Source organism: Bipolaris sorokiniana (assembly GCF_000338995.1).
Source record: "Bipolaris sorokiniana ND90Pr unplaced genomic scaffold COCSAscaffold_5, whole genome shotgun sequence".
NCBI lineage: Eukaryota > Fungi > Ascomycota > Dothideomycetes > Pleosporales > Pleosporaceae > Bipolaris > Bipolaris sorokiniana.
In genome coordinates this window covers 2,107,575-2,132,263 of record NW_006911899.1, presented here as the reverse complement: position 1 = coordinate 2,132,263, position 24,689 = coordinate 2,107,575, and the positions used below count along the sequence as shown (strand labels likewise).

Here is a 24,689-nt window from a genome sequence, read left to right as displayed (position 1 = left end):
TTGGCGTTATCTCGTTTAGTAGGCTTAGTAGGCTAGAGCAAAACGTAGAAATTACTAAGGGTCCGATTTGCGCTAGACTATAATGGGCGAGAATTGGTGTCTGATTCATGTTGCATACGCGTATTTTTGGATCAGGGTGCGTGATTACCCAATTAGGATGTATCGGGGGTCAGATTCACGTAGCATCATATACTAGGCCTGGTGCTCCTTCATCTTGGCGTACATGCTCGAGGGATTTCATCCTATAGTAGCGCTAGAAGGTGCCCCTTTGCTGCATGTGTGCCCCTAACTGTAAGGGACTTGTTCTGGCTTTCTCTATTATATATGAAGCAAAATGTGCGCCCAAGACATTGCAATCGGTATACCACAATCCAGTACTCCGTACGTCTTTTAATCTACTTTCCATACATGATGGCTGCTGCGACTTCGAGACTACCTACCCACGGCCCGAACCAGGAGTACCGTTGCAACAAGCATAAAACTCCTCGCTATTACCAACTTGAGTGGAAACACTTGACGATGCCAGTGGAGAATGTGAAGACTGCCATAACCAGTGGTCTCCAGTATGACCTCTATGGTGTTGTTGCACATGAGCACATCCTCTCACTGGAAGATGCAGTGCTTCTCCCATACAACGGTCTCTGTTGGGACAAATGCTCAAAGACATACTTCGAACGTTCACTCTGTATTCTCGTGGATGCTGGAGTGATAAACAATTGCACTACTTCTTGCCAAAAAATCAATCTATCTATACAGTTGGGTGGCCATCGCCCTGACGTAGATAGCTTCCGCGCGAGTGGACTCCAATTCTACGATGAAGACGGTGTTGCACTTGAAGACAAGGAAACAGTGTTCGATCGTGTCTATCGAATGCAGGAACAGCTAGAAACCTGGAATGGAGAAATGTTTGGAGAACCGGTGGTTAAGTGAGAATAACTAGTAACGTGCGGGATCAGTAAGTGGGCCGGATCAGTTAGTGGGCCACCCCACCAAACTTGACCTAACGTTCTGTGTAATTGAGCCACAATAACGCAATAAAATAAGATAAAATTAAGAGAAATTATTAATTATCTAGCTCTACACGAAGTGCGAGTATGTCCTTGGATATGGCACTTCGTACACGTTGGCGGCGCGCGCGGACGTCGCTGACTACCCTCACCCTGCCCACCCTCTACGACCACCCTTTCTGCCTCTGTAGCAAGCTGCTAAGCCTGCGAGACCTGGAGTACTCTACCAGAAGCAATATATTGACGCTGCTAATCCTGCTTCTGTCGCTGGCGCTAATTCTCTTCACGTAGCCTCTTATTCTCCTCTGCGAGTATCGTCGCTAATTGCATCGCAAGCTGAGCGCTTTTAGCAAGCTGGCGTATCGCGATACTTGTTGGACTCTCTAGCTGCCGGCGTAGTCTCTCTTGGAGATAGCGTACTTGCTGTTGAAGCTCCGCTACTATATGTGGTGTTTCTGTCTGTACTACTGCCTGCGCTACTGCCTGCGCTGTAATATTGTTGTCAATAGCTGTCTGTGGTAGAGACGGCGTCCGGACGACAGTTAGCGACGATAGGACGCGATCTAGATAAAGAGGGACAAGCCCTGTTGCCTGAAAGCCTGCTTAGATATTCTGCTGCGTGAATACAGTCGGCCAGATCCGTGTATAGGCTATAAGAAAGTCTGTTTTGTCAACATAGTAGACGCCATGGCGGGCGAGCTCCTCGACCTCGCGTCCGTACGCGCGCTTGAGAGGGGAGTAGCAGCTCATATCTAGAGGCTGGAGGAGGTGCGACGTGTGAGGCGGCATACAGAGAGTGATAATCTTGTTCTCTGTACAGAACTAGTCGAACTCAGGCGTGGCGTGGCTACTATAGCCGTCTAGGATAAGAAGGCGATAGACTCCAGCCATACGAGCTACTGTATGCTGATTAAAATGCTTCACCCACTCTACGCCAAGCTAATCATTCGTCTAGCCGTTGTCTGAGATGCCGATAGTCCAGTCTAGTGGGAGGTTGCGATACCAGTTGCTCTAGTGGACCTTACCAGACAGGATCACGAAGGGTGGAAGAGACCAGCCAGACGCGCTAATACACTCGATTACTGTCACCTACTCGCGATTATCTAGCTGTACTACGGCTGCCCTGCCAACTCTATCAGCGCTAGTCACGACTTTTAACGTGGCAGCGACGCCCATCGCGAACCTAGTCTCGTCGAAGTTGTAGATATCCTAGTCAAGGACGCCGTACGTCTGTCGCGTCTCCTCTACTAGCTTAAACCACGCTACGATTATAGCAGAATCTTCGTAGGAGGCGCGCTGGCTATTAAATCTTCTAGTCCACTTTGTCTGAAGTTTAGGCTAGCTCTAGATAAAGCGCGATACCCATTTCTTGCCTACAGGTGGTGGAGGTGGATCTTGGCCACGCGCGGCGAGTAACGCGTCTGCCATTCGTCGTACGTTAATAATATAGGGTGGAAAACCACGTCAGTTAAGCTCTAGAATCCACTGTACAAGAGACTGCTCCTTAATAGGCGATAGCTTGCGGTTAACAGAGGCTGTCTCTAATCGCGCCTAGATACCATGAAGACGTCGTTAGAGCGTCGACTTTAGCACGTCGTACGCTGCTGCGAGTGCGCGCACAGATTATTTTAGATTATTACGATAAGATACTATAGCGAGACTTATTCTACCTTTATAAGAAGTCTGTATAGGGCGTTGTTGTCGCGGCATTATAATGGTTGTGTAGAGCGTTGCGTCAAGTTTGGTGGGGTGGCCCACTAACTGATCCGGCCCACTTACTGATCCAACACGTTACCTGTGTCTATGCTAATCATTATATCTGCAAGCTAAAGCGTAGCAGGTATGACTACGGCTTATCCCTACCAGGCAGAGACAGTATGACGTTCATGTAGTGGAGGGTGAAGTTAGGCGAAATTATGACGGAGGTGCAAAGCGCATCAAGAGTGCAGTGCGGCCAAATGTTTTGTACGGTCGTATGAACATCAGGGAAGGAAAGCTCAGTAATGGTAGAGATGAATGCAGAATCTTGACATTATTGCATTTCATCCCACATTTCCTTGAAAACGAACGCAATCACTCTATCGTGGCGCTCTCAAGTGATAGCTTTGTTGTTTCTTGACTTGATCTCTAGATGGCGGCGACGGAAGGATTGAGGCCTGTTCTCATACGGGCCGATTCGATACTCGTCAGCGGTTGATACAGAACGCGAGGGAAGGTACACATCTATGTGATACGGATTGGGGATTCGCTGGCACTCATTTGTAACAGGAAATCAACAAGTGCTTTCCCTTCAGCGGGAGTCAGGTACACTCTCTTGCACTTGCAGCTTCCGGTTTCTGTAAGCAGGCGACCTTTGATCCCACGCTAAGCCTCTGTCGCTCAGTAGTGATCTTGCCCAAATAGTACTAGTTCTTGTCAGCAATGTCATGGGTTGATCTTCTTCCAGATGCGCCCAGACCAATCAATGCATGATATTAACATTGTTTAACCTCTCTTTGGACAAGCGTATACCAGGCGGGTCTATATCCCGCGTGGGATGACAACTGGACCATGTGCGCAAAGCGGAAGCTGCAAGTGCATGAGAGTGTAAGCAAACACCGAGGATGTAGCTTGAAACGCTGCGCCATAATCCTTCCAACTACGCCACAGTCATGTGTGATATGCACAGTAATCAGTATGCCTTGGCACTACTAAGAATATAGGAGAAAGCAAGTATTACGCGTACGCGTATGGATACGCACGTGCACGTAAAATAGAGTCAAGGGGCTACATAGATGCTAGATTAGGAAAAGTTACAAGGAGTAGTGAGATGAATTTACAGGGGTAAAACGCGCTATCCGACCATTGTTCCCAAGAGACCATAATTCCGTTTGGCATAACGTGTGGAATCACGCTTGGGGAGCTACAAAGAAGGAAAAGACGCATAAATGTACGCCTTCGAGCGACACGTGCAAAGACGAGCTAGAAGGAACACAGTCTCCAAAGAAGTCATCTAAAAAGGACAAGAGATGGATGCCTTTGTCGATATAACACTTCGGTACCGAAATGATAACAGTTTAGTTGACTGGTTAAGTAATTGCTTAGTTAGGTCTTCATGCCCAGCCTAGCTCTTTACTCTTTGCGTCCAAGATTCCCAACGCTAAACCGTTGAACTGCATCAGCAATGCCCTGACCTCGGGTTTCCGGATTAACTGCATGTTCGTGGCAACAGCTTGGCTCACGCAACACCTAAGGCCGTTGTCTTTTCCGGGTGTGGTCGAGAAAGCGTGACGAGCCGCGATAGGGAAAGCTGGGGTATCCCAGAAATGCTTGCAGCCTCTGCTGAATTTCTCCTTACTTAGCTCCTTCAGACCTACAACCTCGTACTTGTCGGCCAGTTCGTACATTTTGGCGTGCGTTAGAAGTTGTGACGAAGGTCCAATGGGGTTTGGTAAAACGCAAGTCTGGCAAGAAAATTCTCTGCATCTGTACCTACAGTCAATACTGCACCGATGGTGTGGACAGAGTTGATCATTGCTGCAGTCATAGATGCTAGGGCCGTCAAAACCACGAAATTCTATCATGTGACAGGTATGAGGAAAAGAGAGGCTTTTTGACGCTGTATCCCAATGCTTAACCGGTGTGACAACAGCGAGCGTCGTGGTCTGCGGCGTGGTGGGAGGTAGGACTGGATCGTATTCGCCCTCGTACAAATATTGAATAAGAAGTTTTACTGTTTTGGGGTCGTCTTCAGGCAGGTCAATTTGATCAGTTTGCGCTTCCTTGGTCATATCAGTTGAGCTATCTCTACAACCAGCATCTGGAGGTCTGCACCTGTCCACCGAATTTGATCGCACGCGCGAAGAAGCCAGCTCGACCACAAACAATGACTTTATGGACTCTGTACGTATCACGTCCGCACTTAATACTGAGATCAGAGTAGGCACCGGATGCCAAGAAACTGCATGGTGGTGAGTAAAAGCGGGGGGTGATAAAAGCGATAGAGCATAAAGAGAGAGGGCACCTTTTCAATGAATCCAGCACCTGCTGTTGCGAGGTAGATGCCATAGTATTCATAGAGGACAAACAACAGGAGAACTGGAAGAAGAAGACTACCGTTTACACTTCAACAGTCAGTCACGCGATTCGGCAAGCGTAGCCAATGTTGAAATGCACGCGCAAGAACACTCACAGGCCTGCGGTTGCAGCATTTGGCTTTTTGTGAGGCTAGATGTTAGCACAAGCACGGCCCAGTTTGAAGCAAGCGAGCAAACCAGCTATCGAGAAAACGGAATGAGGGTTGAGTAGATATGGCCATGTAGCTCTGGAGTTGCGCTGCGAGTTGCGCTTAGGGCTTAGCTAATCCTAAGCGCAACCCTAGGTCAGCACGGGCCACATCTACGAACACCAACCCTTCAGCATACGCTATTGAATAACTTGCGCCACCTCTATCGCAGTACGACACGAAGCAGCTTGTTCGATACGCATAACCTTTTTGCACCACTGGCACAAGTTGCACGAATTTCTAACATAATTCTGGCTCTTATCAAGCGCTCCTATGACTCCGCAGAGCCATAACGCTAAGCCTAATAAGGTTTAGTTTTGGAATGGGGGAGCATCCCAGAACCGAATACCTAAGTAGTGTGAAGCTCTTGATATTGAGGTCTTTGGACTTGATTGTCGCGGATGAGAGATAGGGTACTGTCAACAGATAACTCTTATATTTGCACTTGGAGTCTTCACATATCGAGCTACAACGGCTCAACACCTATAGTGTAATTATATGAAGGAGTGTGGCTTGCTCCATACTGCGAACTCCGTAACTGGCCAGTTTGCTAATTGTTTATTACTGTCATTAGCGATTGCGGTTTCACCCTTACGCGCAGCTGCGCAGCATACTTGAGCAGCCCCACCTTCCGCACATAGCTTAGCGCGAGCAATCAGCTGAACATGACTGGTCAATCTTCAGTCTTATGATGACGAGACTTTTAGAATGCTGCCTGCAGGGGTGAAGCCGCAATCGCTAATCACTGTAGTGACGTGATTGCGGCACGGTGGAAGGATTGCGGTACAATTAATCGGAGGAATCTTCTGAACTGCTTACCGTCTGTGGGCGTAAGCATCTTGAACGTAAGCATATGCCTAAGCGGTTAGCTGTTATCAGCATATCACGCATACCAAGCATACAAGGAACGACATATGTAGATTCAGTAACGAGGGGCCGGATGTACACTCTCATGCACTTGCAGCTTCCGCTTTGCGCACGCGGCTCAATTGTCATCCCACGCAGGACACGGACCCGCCTGGTGTACGCTTGTCCAAAGATAGTTAAAGCATGTAAATGTGATGCGTTGATTGGTCTGAGAATTTGGAAGACGACGCATCGCTGACAGAAACTAATACTATTTGGGTAAGATTACCACTAAGCGACAGAGGCTTAGCGTGGGATCAGAGGTCGCCTGCTTACAGAAACCGGAAGCTGCAACTGCATGAGAGTGTATAGTGAAGAGATGGCTAACTAGTTACTTATGTACAGCAATACCGTCTTTCAGACGCCGTAACAATCGATCAAGTGGGTCCTAGTAGGTTCAGAATTGAATTGGTTGGTTACCTCTTTAGGCCTCGCAATTCTACATATAAGTTTACCTGCTACCTAGATACGCAAGCGGGTCTTTGAAAGAGCCCGGATTGAATTGCTTGTTGCGGACTGTGCTTTTGTTAACGATGATCTCGCGAGCAACGTTGAAGAATAGTTAGTTTGCCTTGCACCCCGTGCACTATCACGATCGTTTGCGCTTTCTCCAGTTTCAACAAGCGAGGGTAATAGGCCTTATAAATAGACATATTCCGCTGCGTTTTCAAGACATTCGTGCATAGAACACATATAATTACTACGAGTCTATCTCCACGTCAAACCTAATTCCGCTAAGCACTGTGTGTTTTGGCATACCCGCTGATGCGATTAACGTTGCGTAGCAACACGGGTTAGTAACAAGGCAGTACATATTGTATATGGCGCTATGCCTTATGAAGCTGAGGTGTGACGTTCACCTAGAAGCTTCCATGTGTAAATGAAATGATGGCAATTCTTAGAACACATCGCCCACTTCTGGTGCTAACTCAAGTCGCTTCCGAACACCCACAAGGTTGCTCTCCAGGTCGCCAATCTTGATAGAACGGATTCGGCCAGTCTAGCACTGGCCCAGCTCCTCTCCAGGAGCATCAAGGACTTGGGCTGCTCGCTTGGGATCTTTATCATCATAGCCCAGTTGATTGACGTACGAGTCAAATAGTAGACAATGCATGGCCGATGAATTGTCTTCAGTCTGAAAATTTCGGTACGGTGGCCTTCACTTTGTTCTTCTTCTTCTTGACATCCTTTTTGGAGGTGGGCGATATCAGGTCCTGTGGATTATTAAGTGGAGAAGTCTGATTAGAGTAGGTCCAATCATCCCCTACTGATGGGGCTTCCTTTTGGGCCGTCAGAGGTTCCTCTCGAGATGTAATTAATCCCCTCTGATCAGCCTCGTTTGCCGGTTCCGTTGCGTCATCTTTCCACTCTAGTTCTGCGTCACCTTGTGAGTTGGAACGATATCTGAAATTGCCTAGCCATACCTTTCATCAATGCCTCGTCAAAATATGAAAGCTGTCAATTTCTCTTTCCTCTTCGTCCAGGTCATCGTAAAAATTTCGTACCTTGTGGAACTGACGAAATTTCTCGCGCATTCTGGAGAGCTCTCAGTCCGTCTTCCAGGACCTTGAGCTTCTCGCTGCAGAGCGTTCTCTCTGTTGAGGACTCCTCACTCTCTGATGCCAGAGACGCAACTGTCGCATCGTCAATGTCGATAATATCGGCCGGCGAGAATAATGAGGGAAGTTCCTGGACCAGACGCGCTTCGACCGCAAGCACACTGAAATCATCGATGATTTTCTTCATGGCCACCTGTTGCGATTAGACTTTTTCATTATGATCACGCCTATTACACTTACTTTGTAGAAGGCTTCCATGAAATCTGTGGCAGTGGAGCTGGCATAGCTGGTCATATCTGCTTCTGTCTTTGAGACTAGCGTATCGATCAGTACGTTCACATTGACTGGTATATTGACGACGCCGACAGCGGTGTAGTCTCCGCCAAGGACTCTTTCCAAAGATTTCTTGACCTCTTGTGCTCGTCTTTTGCTTTGCGCTTTCTGAACATTGTCGGTGAGGTAGTGATTGTATGTGATTGGGTGGCCGCTTTCATGGGGTTTTAGAAGTTCTGATACCTTGCTGCGAAGCTCTGCCGTCAGCTTTTCTAATCGAATGTAGATGAACCGTCTTGATAGACCAGCATGTGTGGATTCATCACACACGTGTGCTAAGGCTTTGCGAGCCAGAGAATAGACAGTACGAAGGATAATCTCCAAATACTGATCTACTAATGCCGCCCACGGCCTGCGCTGTTCATGGAAGAGTTGTCCGACGATGAGTGGATCGAACGTTCCTGGTAGTTCGCGGCCTCTGCTTCGCTCTAGAAGCTTGGTGACTTTTACGACGTAATCTGAGCGAGATATGTGATAAGGTAGCTTAGAGGGCCCTTCATCGACGATGGTGTACGTGTGGCCCTTCTTGCGCATATCTGCCGCAAAGTCTGTTAATGTGTTTTGCAGTACAGCTCGCAGACGCTTTTGATAGCCCTCCGTAGTAGAGGCGTCACCAAAGAAAGGGTCCGAGTATTGTCCGTCGATGGCAGCCCTGACAAGGGTACTAAAGGACTGACTGACTTGCAGTAGATACCGTCGCTGTTCTTGCGCGGTAGCCCTAGATGCGCCTAGTGTGTCCAGTCTCTCTGTGCATTCTCGAATTCCGTTTTTGATCTGGGTTAGCACGTCAGGCAGCTGCGCTACTATGTGGTCTTTGAGGATCTTGCTGAGCCTTGGCTTTAAGGTATGGACTCCAACCTGGCTAGCCGACAGCGATCTCCATATTCCAGTATTGAAGAACACGGCTTCGACTTTGTCGCGCTCCTCCATAGATGCATTCCTGGAGGTATAATCTCTGTTACGAAGTACATGCCAACCCAGTCGGAACTTAACATCTTTGTTCTGTGCCAATTCCAAGTAAAAACGCTCACTATCAGATCCTTCATCCAGCGTGTCTGGCTTCGTGATCAGTCCCAGTGTGCGCTCCCCCCTTGGATCGATTTGGCGTGAATGCTTTGTGATTGACTTGTTGTTGAAGTCGTTCTTAGCCGATATGACAGCAAGTATGATGCTGCGTGGGTTCTTCATATACGACAGTACAAGGGACTTGACGGTCTCGCTATCTGCGTCCGATTGGGAGCGACTTCCGGCTTGAAACAAGCCCGGTAAATCGACGAGGGTAAGGTGCGGTTGATCGGGGCCTGACAACTCCAGACGAAGGATATCAGAGCTGAAGACTCTGCTGCTCTCGTTGATTCCCATCGCACCTTTTGCGGATTCAATAACTTCCTCAAGCTGTAAGTCCTCTGCTGAGACCGAGACATGGAAGTTCCGCAACTTTTCCAGATCATCCTCTGAGCGGTCCTTCTCCTGAGAACCGGGAACGATGCCAATCTTGATGGGAGCATCTGGGCCTCTTCGGAGTATCAACTCGGTTGCAAATCTCGTACATAGATTGTCTTTGCTTGGGAACCTCACACCCGAAACTGCTTCGAGGACCGAGCTTTTGCCAGAAGATTGCTCGCCACATACGACGATCTCGGGGAGGTCGATGTATCGATTGATCCCATGTGATCGAAGCTTATCGATAATATCTAAAAGATTTTTTGTTTCGATAGATTGTAGGGACATGTTGTGCTATGAGGGAATTTTGACGAGTTGTATTCCCAAAACAAGGAAAGAATCACTGTTTGGCGTGGGATAGAACGATAGTCAAACTAAAGTGCGATGGCGCAGGGGAAAAGCGAAGATAAAGCAACACGACGCATCCTGCCACTATTATCACAATCTCTTCCATTCGAGGACGAGCATGTGCGATTTACCCAGTATCATGGGTCGGCTTACCGCCAGTGCCCTTGCAATGTTCGAATGATGACTGGCCACGTCTCACATGATCGATGCAGAGGTCTGCCACGAAACACTGGGTGACGAGCACAAAGTCGCCAGCGACGGCCAGGTTTACAACGGGCCGGCCCATTGGTCCCTGGCGAAATCCAAGCAGCCGTGTCGCAAACGATAACCCCGCAGTCAGCCAACGACGGAGTGGAGTCGCTCGCGGCCCCAGACGTTTGCGAACCCACATTGGTAGATGGGGAGATATGCTGACCATATTGATGCAGCAATGTGGCCAACAAGACCCTGTCTATTGCAGCACAGCTATCGGGCAGTATCATGATCGCGTTATATGACATCGGAGCGCTGTGATCAGTACTGAGTTGATATGCAGCGTGACCCCGCACCACGTGTATTGTGACATGACGATAACATCAGGTTGCACTTAAGTCAACTTTCAGGTCAATTCCCAATTCCTCCTTTCCAAGTCTAATTACAATCATTAGCGACTGCGGCTCCACCTCTGTGTGCGGCATTCCACAAAATCAGTCATCATTAGATCGACGACTAACCAATAACATCTGTTACTCCGCAGCAGACATCTAGCGCTAAGCCATATAATCAGTACTTGCGTATCACTTGAAGCCGAGATTGGCTAGCCCGAAATAGCCCCGCTTTGCTGACGTGCAATCAAAACCGGGTAACTTACTATTTGTCATTAGTCAACGTTGCTTTGCTTTGAGCTGTCAGCATTCGAAATCTTTCTACGACTATCACGTGCAAGCTATGTCTGGAGAGGGCAGAGATTGCTGCCTAGTGGGTCTAAGCGAGTTTTTTCTTCACCACCGACACCGACATTGAATATTTTTACCTTGCGCTACCGTGCAGGCGCCACACACTACAACAAATGAAGCTGTGTCCTCTGAAGTTCTCACACAAACCCCACTAATTACTCCGTACCATACCGTCAGCCCAGTCAACAGCGGCAGATCTACCGTGAGAGACGCGCTCATTACAGCCCCATTCAAGCAATCGCCTCTGTTCAGAGTACAATCAGAATGAGCAGACCAAGAAAGTATTGAAATGAATGACAACTCTCTTGTTCTCGCTCCTGAGGGCGACGTGATATTAGTCGTGGGTGAGAAACGATTTCGCATACATGCGGACTCCCTCTTCCTTAAGCGGCATTCAACGGTCTTTGCAGCTCTATTCGGCCCAAACTTTCGCGAAGGTCAAGATTTGAATACCTCATCTCCAAAGGAGATTCCTCTGCCGGATGATGATCCGTATGCCATGACGGTGATCTGTGCAACAATGTACCACAACTTTGGTCACATTCCGCGGAACCCCACAACAGACCAAGTTTTTAGTATAATCAGACACGCGGATAAATACGATTGTTACGATGTCCTCACCCTACCGTCCCAGGTCTATGGCTGGCTCAAATCCGATCATTTGACTCTTGGTAAAGACCTAGCAAATATTCTCGCTGTGTCGTATTTGGTTAGAGATCAGGAAGCGTTTAAAAATGCGTCGAAAGCCTTAGTCTGGAAGTACGATGGATCATTCACAGATCTGGCTAATAATGTGATCTGTGATGTTCTGCCCTGGAAGACATTCTGTGAGTAGACACATAAGTAGTTAATTAACTTGTCATACGCTAACTAGTAATGAACGTAGGCAGATTGGAGGAACTTCGGACCCGTATACAAATACTCGCAATTAGTATCGTATTAAACATATCAGCGTTTAGATCTAGTGGCTTTGGTGGCTTTGGCGGCCTTGAAGTCAATCATTCTGGATGCTCCCAAATCGCAGAAAGGATTAAACAAGATTTCGGTAATGATCTGTTAGTAGAAGTGCGCCAGAAACAAGATCAGAAATATCGCGGGGGCTCGTATATAAAACCGCCGCATCCGCCAGCAACTCAGCAGTCAGCAACTGGGCCTTTGCTTAAGAAATTACAGGAACTAGCGGAATCCTGTAAGAAATGCAAAGAGAATGTGGAAACTTCCCAGCTCAACACATTTTGCCTAAGTTTGGCAGGCAATGACCTCAGACAGGTTGCTATGTTACCTGAATGGTACTGGGGCTCGAAGTTAACGTATTGAGGAGCACGGAGAATGAGAGTCTGTACAGCCTCCATACTAGTGGACTAAACTATCGATACGATCGTACATGGCCACTAGAAATCTGTAGAACGGGAGGATAGGAGGATGGGAGACAATGAGGGCATATTAAAGCCACGAATAAAACAATTTCTGAAAATTATTATAGTTAGGAGATAGGTTAAAGAATAGGCCAAGTAATCTTCGGCCGAGGTAAAATCCTAAGCGACACGCAAGCTAACCGAATTTCCCTCATATAGACTTTCTAGCTCGATTCTAACAACAACCCTTCCTACTGTCTTAACCCGTCGCCATCATGTCCGCCGAGGCACCCACAGCGCCAGGATACGACCGCGATTCCATCATCGCCTTGTTCCATTGTCGCATCCGCTGCAAGGAGATCCGTATGGAATATGGTGGTTGTTGGATACGCACAATGGTGAGTCTTCAATGGAATACTAAGCTAGATTTTTATTATCTCATCTCTAACTCCTTTTGTCATAGGTGAACTCACTGCGTATGACGGATTTATGAATAGACCCGATGAAGAGGTACCAGAAAATGAACAGTGGCGTAGTACAAGGCCAGTACCTGCCACCACGTATCTTAACGGGTTATATGAAGATCTTAAATCACTCAACTTGTTACCTATGCCACTCAATCCTTATCTCGGTGTTTGGGAAATCTGGCCAGCGCATGGTCACACTAATGGATTTCAGAGCTGCGCAGATGTAAGTTAATACAGCGCTCTAATCTCAAGTTTGCTAAAACAAATGTTTCTAACACATACAATATAGGAAGCCAGAGAAGCTTACCTCCAATGTCATTGGCCAGACTTGTAGAGATTTCGGCGCGCAAAATGTCGGAAGCTTCTAGGAGAGGTGATGGAAAGAAGGAAGGCATGGGAGAGTGAGGAATATGACAAGAGAAATCGTACACGTGTAGATTGTGCGGATGCTTTGGGGAATGCAAATCCTTCCCTAGAATCTCAGCTATCAAGTGCTATACAGACAGGTATGATCGATAATTTCGAGTGTTCGCACGAAATTTCTAATCATTTCGTTCTAGCTTTGGGTTCAGGCGTTTCTGATAACGGCGCTGTCAAGTTAGCTACTCAATAAGGTCGGTTACTATGCACTGGATCGTATGAATCTACCGTAATCCAATGGGCATGGTTTATCCTAACTCTATTATTCGAACAAATAGAGTCCCTTTCATTGTTCTGCCTAAGAAGTCTAATCTAGATACACGGACCTGTGAGTCCCTTTCTTTGAAACTTTTAAGTCTCTTTCTTTACTTATAACACACCGCTCAATGGAAGACAGTAGATGAATTTATCTAGTTCATGATCATGACAGACCACGTGCAGTAAGTATATGATGACACTGCATCTGTACATGTACTACAAACTTGATGTACCAAAATGGGGTCCTTGGCATCGGTAGTTGAAACAGGACCCCACCTTCTGCAGGTTGTGAACCTAAATTTGACATTTCCAGCGGCCCGATTCACTGCACCAGGGCAAAAACTCAATGGCAACAATCAAAAATGCGATGGATCTGTTCGAGGCCGATTTCCAGAAGGCGGGTTTTATGTTGACATCTATTACCACCATATCTGACGTTGCATAGGCTCTTTGTGAGAGCGTCATCGGCCAGGTTAGCGGAACTATGCGCACATTCCTAAAGATTGAGAACCTGTCGCCATATTACCGCTTGAAAGCTTGCATGGTTCTAAGCACGGCTGATGAGGAGAACGAACATGAAGAAAACTTGGCAGCAACGCGATATTGGCTTAAGAAGGCCACGGAAGCTTTAGAGGAAACGAAGCGCGTCTACGTACACGACCCTGATGATGCAAAGTTGTTGCAGACCATGGCAGACACGATCGAGGAGGAGAATGAAGCTCTCCAAATGCGGGAAAAGGCCTTCTATAGTGATGATGACAGCGATGAGGCTGGATACTAGAGCGGAATTAGGGCGTAGGCGCGCGAGACGTACTTCAAGCGCCTAGGCAATAATGACATTTGGCGCTTAACTCTTGTGCCGTGTTTCAACGGGAAGAGAGTCGATTTGTAGAGGTATATCGATCACGCAGCTCCGAACTATGCGACTATATTAATGACGTCATCATGTTTATTCTCGCCGAGCTGCTCGAAGGAAACGTGGGCTGCGCCGGAATCGTGCTCTACACTCGACAGGACGAGGATAGGAGCATACAATTGAGGGAGCAGTATGTGCTAGATGTGAGTAATTTAACCCTAGAAATTCTCAACCCTAATCACGTGAGTACTCTATCCTAACATAAGATGCCGACGCGGAACAGCCCTGATTCTTCTGCCAACGGCATAGCGCGATTGATCCTCCATAGGACGCGTCTTTGTGATCCGCAGGAACAGTAAGGCGCTAGAACATCCCCCCTGTAGAACGCGTTTTGGGCGCGTACACGACTTGAAACTATGTAGTGTAACTATGGTAGCCCTATCATAAAGACAAGCCTCTTATCGTCTACGTTTGAGATGCTTTCCTCTGTGAAATTTGACCTGTTGCTGCAATGTATGCTTCATGGAGAGTTCAGACGCCGGCGACGTTTCTAACCTCCTCCTTTCAGCTAGAAACCGGTTTCGAATCAGGGTAGGAATAAGAAGAGGATAGAGCTTACTCGCTTCTCTTAGATGTTTTAAGAGTTTTTATACTTTTTGACAGAATTCCTTAGACTCTTTATCGCTCTGGCATTCGAGCTCGCTGTTTGGTCTCTAGGTCTCTAGAAGCTATTAATTTAGTTAGTATAGGTCTAGTGTGCCTTTATACTAGAAATGCTTACTAGATTATATAAGATCGCTGTTACACGGGGTTACACAGGGTAGGGGTATACTGGCCTAGTCTCAGTCCAGGTTAGGGCGAGACAGTATAACTAAAGTATGCCGTGCGATTGTCTGGCGATTCGTAGTGGAAAAGAGTTATAGGAGTTTAACCAATGAAATGACAATCAGTTCTGACAGTTATTCCATGGAGAACAAACATTTGTTCCATTTTTGTGGCTCGCGCTCTTGGTTCGCAGGGGGCTTGTTCCCTAAGATTTGGAACAAACCTTTCTCCTCAATCCTCAATTATGGAAAACGGCTGCAACTTAAGTGAATAATACAAATCATTCGCGCGCAACTAGTGCACTACCTTTTATAGTACTACGATAGATGTAGCGCAAGATAAAGTCTGGTAGGGAGTTGGTGTTTGTGGGTGTGGCCTGTGCCCAGTGAGAGCAGCGCTTAGGGTCTAACCCTGTTAATCCTAACTTTGCAATTATTTTACAGAAACCAAGATCGCATCTCTTAGTAGAGAAAGACGACACAGAGGCGCCAGCTAGGGGTACTTAGAAACATCCCCCCTCCATTATCTCGTTTAGATACCTTGCGGGATAGCATGTGGTTATTGCGCTTACCCTACGCCCATGTTTTCTTTACGTACCGTGCTCCATGTCCGCAAAGCTGCCCTTTATCTTTTTCAGCAGTTATGGAAGACTTTCACTATAGGCAACTGTTTCTACTACGACGATCCTAGTATTACCAAGAGCTACATCAACGTTGTCTTCCATGCGAGAGCGCTTCCAACTGGAGAGAGGATGAATGTCTTCCCCGTAGCCGTACTCCATCCTCAAGCTTTCTCCACATTGTTCGACGAGATCTCTCGTAGTTTCCTGGTCATCTGAATACCGCCAAAGCCTTCATGCGTCGTATGCGCTCTATAGAGAGAGCCTCGGTCAGCAAGACGACCAAGGTCGCCCTCAACACTGTGATGCACCTGCCCAGAAATCTTCATGATTGAGCCACCCAGGGCATGCATAGCGATCTCCAACAACAGCGACGAAGGCACTTATGAGTGTTGGCGTGGTGAGGCCTATCTTATTGATTCCAACGATGCGGGTGACGGATACGAGATGTCCTTTGACAGGTCAATATTTGTTTCTTTCATCTATGTTGTCTTCTGCGTGGTGCTGATTAGTATTCTTGTGCGTTGCTGTGGAAGTCAGACCTTTCGTCTTCTGTCAGGATGGTGATCGGACACGGTTTATAGAGGCTGAGGATCCTTAACATTGCCGTGGAAAGACGATTTGTGATAGCAATACCCACAAGCCTGATTCACCCAATCTGTCCTCAGTGCGAGGAAAAATCTTGTCTGCTTCTTTGTGTGATCCTAGTGGCTAGATCTGGAGTTTCTCGCGTTTGGCCGATGGCTCATCGTTCGTCGATGCGCGTCGCGAGACTTTCTCGGGTCGAGTTTCTTCTTGATCCGTGAGGCGTTGAGCCACTTCCATTGCCGTTGGTCGAACTTCAGAATCCCATGCTAAAAGTTCTAGGACCAGATTCCAGAAATCCGGATAGTGCAGCTCAACAGTATTCGTTGCCATAGTCTTCTTGAACTTCTCATAGGTTGCAGCCTCTCCCAATTGTTTGTGAAACTGCTTGTTTAACAGGAAGTCGATAAGAGTAACGCCCAAGCTCCAAACATCCGATGGGAACGAGAATGGTTGAGTTGATTCTCCATTTTTCACTCTCATGACCTCTGGAGCAAGATAAGTCATTGTTCCTCGGTCATGACGCATGCTTGTCGGATCCGGCTCGCTACATCCAAAGTCGACGATTAGGGCATGTACCGGGCTGGTAGAGTGATAAACAATATTGTTGGGCTTGATGTCTCGGTGTAGTATATTAAGGCTGTGAACATGAGCGAGGCCGGACGCTACCTGGCGGATCGAGTCACGAAGAAAAGTAGCAGAATCAGGAAGAGACTTCCAGGATGTGAGCAAGCCCAGCGCTCCAGTGGTTGCTGGCGGCGACAGGATGAGGCCCACCGTTGGACCTTCATCCTGACGCCACATACGTGGATCGGCGGATGAGTCCCAATTGACGACCTTTTCAAGTTTGCAAACATTCTCCTAAAAAAAAGCCTCAGTCACGTTCTTTTTCTGCCTAAGGCAACTTACATCATTGAGGCGGCCCAGGATTTCAATCTCTTTTCGAAGGTCATTGAACTGCGCAGCAGTACATTTGACCATTTTGACGGCGACCGGCTTCCCGTTTGACTTGTCATATCCCAATGACACAGTGCTAGTTGTTCCGTGAAGATTGGCATCGAAGATGCTGTAGCCATGGTAGTCAATAGTGTGCCTGGATGGTGTTGGTGACAGAAGCATGACGGACTTATCAAGCCCAGTGCTAGCTCGCTTGAGGGCTTCTTGGAGTTCGCGTTGTTGTTGCTTCGGGTTTAAATCTGTGTATACGAGACGATAAGTCAGGTCGCCAAGTCCGATGCTGGTACCATGCTGTAGAGAAGCCTGATAATCTTGTTCATCCTGCTCCTCCCTTTTAATGTCGCGTTGGACGATTTTGCCGTCGACACTGACCTGCAATAGGAATAAGTCGATGGTACACTGATATATCAGCGAAAAGTTACCTCTCTACTATCAGATATAGCCAGTAATACACCAGTTTCGAGCAGGCGTCGCAGCCTGCAGTGGCGCGAATGAAGAGCATATTTATTGGTGAACGGAGCAAGAAGGAAGTCTACAAAGTTGCCTGGCATGTTTGTTCGGGAACTTCCCAAGACCCAGCCCAAACTTTCATTTGCAGGAGGAATGGTCATGTTCAGTCGGTAGTACCCACAGTATTCCTGGACGGATTCATGCTGAGGAGGTGGAGTTGCAGTGGTAAAACTACTCCCGGTAGTGCTGTCGTCAGGATACGCAGCTTCGTAGTGAATGAAGCTGCGCACATGATTCCACTTACTGGCATCACTGTCAAGAAGCCGGACAACCTGACTGAAAAGCGTGCGAGCCGCTGGAGAGTGTGGCACCAATCGTGCAAAGTCGCCATTGGACGCTCCGAGATGTACATTGTCCCATGATTGCACATCTGGCTCGGTGTCGCCATCAGTTTCATCGCCATATGGGTCCATGAAGTTGAGATATTAGACAAGTGGTCTCGTTGTAGGGTGCAGGATAGGTTGAAGATACAAGGTGGGATGATGCGGGCGCAGGTTTCCCATTGAGACTAGCGCTGCCAAGGGAAGGACTTCACGGCCATCTGGGCACCGCGTCCTCCATCACACATTTACGCATGATATCATCAAAACATGACATGGCATCGCCGCCGCGCTCACCGACTATACCGGACCACGTACTGAGAATCTATGAAGAACAGTACATTACTGAACCTCTCCTCGCTGCACTATTGAGGCTGCAGAATCAGCGGGAAGCGACTGACAACACGGAAGCGCCTTTCAAACAAGTGCCATGCAACGAAACCCCTAAACCGAGCTGGGGTCGACAATCTCCGCAACTCACACCAACTCCTTCACCCTCGCCATCGCTGAAGACATCGCATCGCCAACTGCAATCCTTTCTAACTCCACCCGACACGTCACCCTTGCGCAAGGATCCAGCTTCCGCATCACCTAACAAACCCGCCGCCGCACGTCGCAGACCTCGTCACCAGCAAGTTTCGCAAACCCCAAAGCAGCCCTTTCACACTATGCTTCTTCGCTCACGAGCCCGCATGGGTCGAGCCCAGGAGAGGCGCTTTTTCGAGTTGGATGCATCTGGTCGAAGGCTCAGGCGCATTGTTGAATGATGAGCGCGGAACAGACAAGCGACAAGATTGAACCATCCACACGTGTAAGCAGAACATATAGACAATATGTATAGAATGATCATACGCAACTAGGTACGCGTATTGCTGTATCTCTCCAGGATACCCGCTAATGATGCATAGTAGCAGTTATCGACGACCTAGACACCCGTCCCGCCTCCGCACCGAGACGATCTCGAACAGTTATGTTTTGAGAAGGAATGCCAAAGGCTGGGTGTACCACAGGCCTATGCTGAGCGGGTGCTAGTGTGCTTGGTAATGAGGACGTCCACCTTGCGGGCAGTACGATATGGGCAGTGCAAGGCAGAAAAGAGGACATGATATGGTGCGACGGTACTTAGAAGGGTAAATAGTTAGTTACTGTAGACAAAGTCGACAGATAGGATTGTGAAAGAGAATGCCGGCTTTGACCGGACTGCCAGGATATTAATGGAACATGACATTGGAACATGGTGTAAAGTGTTTAAGCTCTAGTTAACTAATCAACAAGGCAATTCACGTGTAATTATGTAACTAGTGAGACATACTTCTTTAAAATGCGCCATTACGAGCCGCCAGTCACCTGTGCGTAGTTTAGTCTTAACAGATCAATAGCTTTCACAGATGCTGTGCTACAACTCATGATGGACTCCTAGCTTCTCACCATAGGCGTACTATGCCAAACGGAACTAACTATGACTCCGACATGGTTAGAAGGATTGCGGCGTAGCTACATCCTTCGTGCTTGCTTACCGCCTGTATGCGCAATCAAAAGCGTAAGCATTCTGTAGTCGTGACACAGCAGCACGACGCTGCAAAAGGGTGGCGAAGGTGCAAGAGGGAAAACGTCGTCTTGCTACATAGGTGGAAGATAGGCAACATGGAGTACGTAACTACATAGCTTGCTGTGCTTTATCCACTGAGTGTCTTGATAGCCGCTTCCTTGTTCTGCGACGAGCGAGGTAAGCCTCTCAGCGGATGCATGCCTTCAGCCATGGTGACGTACGCTATGAGATCCTTCGTGCATATCAGAACACCACACAGCGACCGGCTTAATCGAGTGTAACGTTAGAGTCTGGTGACTTGAAGTTAGTTTGGCTACGAGCTATGATGCATGAAGCTTTGTTGGCGAGCGGACTATTGGACCAATCCTTGTGCAACCCTTATCATGTATCCTGGCTGACTACTGCAGTGTAAAAAAAATCCAAATGGATATCATTGCTGAAGCGGTACTATTCGTTGCATTGGCTCTTGTTTAGATGACTGCGATACGTCAACTCCAGGATGCAATCCGCCAGCGGGGAACAACCATTGCAGACTTGGCACATGCGCGGGCCACGGGAGGGCCCTAGTCCTTTGATGCTCGTTCGTACAGCTATTTCCAGTATATGCATTATGTAGCCTAGCCTCGTCTGCGCTATGGCGTACATATACGGAAAACATTGTCACTTGATTTTGTGCATATGGCCACTTGGGAAGCGTAAACTGCTTATTGATAAGCAGTCGCGCCACTGCTGCACTGTTCGTATCGTGCGCTTAGCCGACGGATCCTTCAAAGCTCTTACAATCGCGATCTAGTCCTGTCGTGGTCAGCCTTGCTTGTGGACACCTAGTAGTGGGCTGGGTAAACTTGAGACGGCATCGTGGCGCTTCGGGCCTCTCCAAAGCATGAGGGTTCGCACATACCCAGCTAGTCTTTCATTGGAAGCTATTTGAGTGAGGTTCTCAACGCTATGTCTGCTAAATTGGAACACAAAAGTCTTGAAAAACAAAGACGCAGCAATAGGATCCAAATCCCGGCTTACTAATCGGCATTCGCGAAGGTCGTGCGGCTCCAGATAATCGAGCACTAGAAGCCAGATTTCGCGTGGTACCCTAAGTTTCTCGTCGACGGAAAATGTGAGAGCCATGTTGTTATCTGTGTACTAGATTTTTCCTAGCAAGGGAGCGAATGTAGAGGCACAGGTGCGACGAAAGTTTGGGTGGAGCGAGCCTAGAAGAATGAGCACATTCCAGCATGATGCAAGCTAGCAAATCAAATAGTTCAGAAATAGAGTAAAGGCTAAGTAGATTTAACTAGCAATGTAGCTCTAAGATAATTGGCGAGACGTGAAGCAAACTATAGCGGCTGCTATTGAATGTATATGTATTAGCAATTCCCGCTCTTGCATTCATTTCGGTTCTCATCCTACGCTATATTTTGTCGCATTTAGCTCTTTATAGTTCTATCATCTCACCAGCCGCATAATAATCACTAGTAGCCTACCGTGATGACACCAGCCTTGTCTAGAACAAGCGTGATAACGGCGTGGGATTAAAGTCGTGTTCTGGGCGAAAAAGAGAAAACTGCGGATGGAAGCAGCTCTAGTAAGTGAATTAGGCTGCTTTGACTGGTCTAGCTTAGTAATTCTTCGGCTGCTGCGAGCTGAGAAGTACAGGCATAGCTCAATTGTTGTGGTTTTGCTTATGCTTATGGGCTCGCGGTGTCAGCATAAAACTACGTTTGTCAGTCCCATGCAACTAAACAAATGACTGCTTTTTACCCCGTATAACGTTAGACCAGATACATAGCAAAGCGATCAAACATACATACAGCCGTTAGCGATTGCGGCTTCACCCTTACGCTCAGCTGCGCAACGGATTTGAGTAGCCCCACCTTCCTTATGTAGCTTAGTAGAAGAAGTCAGCAGCAGAACCATCGGTGTGATTGGTCAATCCTCGATCTTCTGATGACTGGACTTTTGGAACGCTGCCTACAAGGGTGAAGCCGCAATCGCTAGCGACTGTAGTAAAAATGGTACAGTCGTTAAAGCGAGTGTATTATTTAAGAAACCAGAGCAGAGCCACAACCCAGAGAGAAGCGAGTGTATAGTAGAGAGACAAGCGAGTGTAGCAATTTGTGATAGACTGTATATGCCCAGGAGTTTGCGATCCGGACGCGTGGGAGAGATGGCAATCTCGACCCCTGAACGCGACCGCGACCGCGAAGCGACATCCCTGCCAACCGAGCTACCAGCACCACTGAAGAGACGCGCAAGGAACACTACCGAGCAAAACGAACACTACCACAGGCGACCATTACAGCTAGACCTATCAGCCGACGACTCCGACACCATCCAGATCGACAGCAGCCAACCCATCCGTCAAGCTAGGAAGAGCACCGCCACCAACAAAGACCTACTTACCGCGTTAACCAAGATCATCCAGCAGCAGAATGAAACGATCCAGAACCTCGAACGCGAGACTAGAGAGATTAGAAAGAACCAGCAAGCGATTATCGACCACAACGTGAAACTTATTGATGAGATTGCTGAGCTAAAGACACGCGTCGATGACCTCGTGGCAGCAACCTCTGGTACGCGTACCTGGGCTGAGGTAGCGTCCACAAGCGCACCCGCAGGACTAAACGCCACAGCCGTGCCGCTAGCAAGCCAGCAGCACACTACCAGAACCAACCTCGCTTCTATCGACGTGCCCAGCGTCACTGTAGACATCTCTAGGGCAGATAGCGAAAATGGCAGATTATCGGCAGGATCGGTCAGAGCAGCCGTTGAAAAAGAGATGCGCACAATGGAGAACCGAGAAAACTGGCGATGCCGAGCGGTCACCGTCGACCATGCGACCCAGAGCCGGATCAGGATCGCGTGCAGAGACGAAGACGAGCACCAGTTAGTGAAGAAAGCAGCAGAGAAGATTGGCGCAGGCTCGCGCGTGCTGCGCGATGAGCTCTACCCAGTCAAGATCGACAACGTCAAGAGGACTGCAGTGTTGGACGAGAAAGATGAGCTTAGAGCGGGAGCAGCAGAAGCTTTTGGAGAAGAGAATGGAACGACAGTCGCCAAGATTGCGTGGCTTAGTAAGAGAGACGTCCCCAAAGCGTACGGATCTATGGTGGTGTACGTGACTAAGAAAAGTGACGCGAGGAGACTCATCTCAGAAGGCTTCTTCCACGCGGGCGGAGAATCCGGCACAACAAGCGTATTTGAGCAGCGACCACGGCCAGGACAGTGCTATAACTGCCAGGAGCTCGGCCACAAAGCGTATCAGTGCCGAAAGGCGCAGAGATGCGGGAGATGCGCCAAAGAAGGCCACCACCACAAGAGCTGCAGCGAAGTAGTGATGAAGTGCGTGCTCTGCGGAGGACCGCACGAATCGTTCAGCAGAAACTGTCGGATGCTATACCCACCTCAACATGAATAGAGCATTCCGCATAATCCAGCTTAATGTTAGAAAGCAAGGCGAAGTACATGATAGCTTGATGAACGATGAAGAGTTGCAAGACGTGGCGGTGGTAGCTATCCAGGAGCCGCATGCACGGAGGATCCAGGGTCGGCTGCTGACGACGCCCATGCTCCACCACAAGTGGACTAAGATGGTACCATCGACGTGGCGAGAAGGAAGGTGGTCAATACGGAGCATGCTGTGGGTGAACAGAGAGGTAGAGGCAGAACAGGTACGAGTAGAGTCGCCGGACTTGACAGCAGCGATCATCCGGCTACACGAGCGTCGGGTTTTAGTGGTGTCGGTGTATATACCAGGAGGAGACCCGCAGGCGTTGCGAGACGCATGCAAAAAGATAGACAGAGTGATTGCGGAGGCAAGACGAAGGGCCGGCACAGTAGTAGACGTGGTGCTGGCTGGAGACTTCAATCAGCACGACCAGCTGTGGGGAGGAGAGGATGTGACGCTGGTCAGACAGGGCGAGGCAGACCCGATTATCGATCTGATGACGGAACACGCGCTCAGCAGCCTGCTCCCGCGCGGCACCAAGACATGGCAGTGCGGAGAGTACGAGACGACAATTGACTTAGTGCTAGCGTCAAAAGAGCTGGCAGACACGGTGCTAAGATGCGCTGCCCACGACACCGAGCATGGCTCCGACCACCGAATGATCGAAACAGTCTTTGACAGCTCCGTGCCAGTGGCGCGACAGCAAGAGCGGCTTCTGCTCAAGAACGCACCGTGGAAAGTAATCAACGACAGGATCGCCAGAGCGCTCCGCGTGACCCCACCAGCGGGCACGACGCAGCAGAGGACCGACAGACTGATGGCGGTGGTGCTGGAGGCGGTGCACGCACTGACACCTAGGGCTAAGGCGTCACCATATGCAAAGAGGTGGTGGACGCAGGACCTGACACAGCTACGCCGCATCTACACGCACTGGAGGAACCAAGCGAGAGCCGCGAGACGAACAGGGGTTGCTCGGCCGGACCTAGAAGAGATGGCAAAAGGAGCGTCGAAGCAGTACCATGATGCCATTCGACAGCAGAAGAGAAAGCACTGGGATGACTTCCTGGCGGACAACGACAACATCTGGAACGCGACCAAGTATCTGAAGGCGGGCAACGAGGCGTTCGGGACAGTCCCAGCACTTCGCAGAACGGACGGGTCAACTACGAGCGACTTTGAAGAACAAGCGGAGGAGTTGCTCAACACCTTTTTCCCTCCGCTTCCTAGCAGCATCGACGACGAGGGAGACAGGCCGCAGAGAGCACCCGTAGAAATGCCGGCCATCACACTCGAGGAGGTGGAAAGACAGCTGCACGCCGCCAAGTCATGGAAAGCACCTGGAGACGACGGACTGCCTGTCGTAGTGTGGAAGCAGGTCTGGCCGGTAGTGAAAGACCATGTGCTTGCGCTATTCCGACAGTCGCTAGAGGAGGGAGTGTTGCCTAGCCAATGGAGACATGCCAAGATCATACCGCTCAAGAAGCCAGGCAAGGAAGACTACACTATCGCAAAGGCGTGGAGGCCGATCTCACTGTTGGCCACGCTAGGCAAAGTATTAGAGTCGGTGGTGGCAGAGAGGATCTCGCACATGGTAGAGACACACGGGCTTCTGCCGACTAACCACTTTGGAGCGCGCAAGCAGCGATCAGCCGAGCAAGCACTAGTGCTGCTCCAAGAGCAGATTTACACTGCGTGGCGGGGTCGGCGGACAGTCAGTCTGATCAGCTT

At 48.8% G+C, this 24,689-nt stretch overlaps 9 protein-coding genes across 9 annotated transcripts; 4 read left to right on the top strand and 5 right to left on the bottom strand.

The window, feature by feature from the left end:
- Positions 1-411: 411 nt before the first annotated feature.
- Positions 412-930, top strand: COCSADRAFT_25598 (uncharacterized protein; the record flags this gene model as incomplete). The annotated part of the gene is made up of 1 exon (XM_007700089.1): positions 412-930. The coding sequence occupies one exon, from the start codon at positions 412-414 to the stop codon at positions 928-930; it is 519 nt and encodes a 172-aa protein (XP_007698279.1).
- Positions 931-3,751: 2,821 nt separating this feature from the next.
- Positions 3,752-5,288, bottom strand: COCSADRAFT_35975 (uncharacterized protein). The gene is made up of 4 exons (XM_007700251.1): positions 5,179-5,288; positions 5,011-5,110; positions 4,821-4,947; positions 3,752-4,768 (listed from the first exon to the last, which is right to left on the bottom strand). The coding sequence occupies exons 2-4, from the start codon at positions 5,052-5,054 to the stop codon at positions 4,100-4,102; spliced, it is 840 nt and encodes a 279-aa protein (XP_007698441.1). The 5' UTR covers positions 5,055-5,110; positions 5,179-5,288; the 3' UTR covers positions 3,752-4,099.
- Positions 5,289-7,662: 2,374 nt separating this feature from the next.
- On the bottom strand, positions 7,663-9,800 carry COCSADRAFT_170437 (uncharacterized protein; the record flags this gene model as incomplete). The annotated part of the gene is made up of 2 exons (XM_007700837.1): positions 7,663-7,929; positions 7,977-9,800. 2 exons carry the CDS (start codon positions 9,798-9,800, stop codon positions 7,663-7,665), a joined length of 2,091 nt encoding a protein of 696 aa, XP_007699027.1.
- Positions 9,801-10,998: 1,198 nt separating this feature from the next.
- COCSADRAFT_312157 (uncharacterized protein) lies at positions 10,999-12,350 on the top strand. The gene is made up of 2 exons (XM_007700836.1): positions 10,999-11,622; positions 11,682-12,350. Exons 1-2 carry the CDS (start codon positions 11,085-11,087, stop codon positions 12,110-12,112), a joined length of 969 nt encoding a protein of 322 aa, XP_007699026.1. The 5' UTR covers positions 10,999-11,084; the 3' UTR covers positions 12,113-12,350.
- Positions 12,351-13,641: 1,291 nt separating this feature from the next.
- COCSADRAFT_170435 (uncharacterized protein) lies at positions 13,642-14,076 on the top strand (the record flags this gene model as incomplete). The annotated part of the gene is made up of 2 exons (XM_007700835.1): positions 13,642-13,692; positions 13,741-14,076. 2 exons carry the CDS (start codon positions 13,642-13,644, stop codon positions 14,074-14,076), a joined length of 387 nt encoding a protein of 128 aa, XP_007699025.1.
- Positions 14,077-16,306: 2,230 nt separating this feature from the next.
- Positions 16,307-17,748, bottom strand: COCSADRAFT_87064 (uncharacterized protein; the record flags this gene model as incomplete). Its single annotated transcript, XM_007700834.1, has 3 exons — positions 16,307-17,017; positions 17,090-17,509; positions 17,560-17,748. 3 exons carry the CDS (start codon positions 17,746-17,748, stop codon positions 16,307-16,309), a joined length of 1,320 nt encoding a protein of 439 aa, XP_007699024.1.
- A 494-nt stretch (positions 17,749-18,242) lies between these two features.
- Positions 18,243-18,734, top strand: COCSADRAFT_170433 (uncharacterized protein; the record flags this gene model as incomplete). The annotated part of the gene is made up of 1 exon (XM_007700833.1): positions 18,243-18,734. One exon carries the CDS (start codon positions 18,243-18,245, stop codon positions 18,732-18,734), a length of 492 nt encoding a protein of 163 aa, XP_007699023.1.
- A 1,533-nt stretch (positions 18,735-20,267) lies between these two features.
- COCSADRAFT_159600 (uncharacterized protein) lies at positions 20,268-20,641 on the bottom strand (the record flags this gene model as incomplete). The annotated part of the gene is made up of 2 exons (XM_007700832.1): positions 20,268-20,311; positions 20,362-20,641. The coding sequence occupies 2 exons, from the start codon at positions 20,639-20,641 to the stop codon at positions 20,268-20,270; spliced, it is 324 nt and encodes a 107-aa protein (XP_007699022.1).
- A 1,940-nt stretch (positions 20,642-22,581) lies between these two features.
- On the bottom strand, positions 22,582-23,669 carry COCSADRAFT_35965 (uncharacterized protein). Its single transcript, XM_007700250.1, has one exon. The coding sequence runs from the start codon at positions 23,220-23,222 to the stop codon at positions 22,908-22,910; it is 315 nt and encodes a 104-aa protein (XP_007698440.1). The 5' UTR covers positions 23,223-23,669; the 3' UTR covers positions 22,582-22,907.
- Between the last annotated feature and the right edge of the window lie 1,020 nt (positions 23,670-24,689).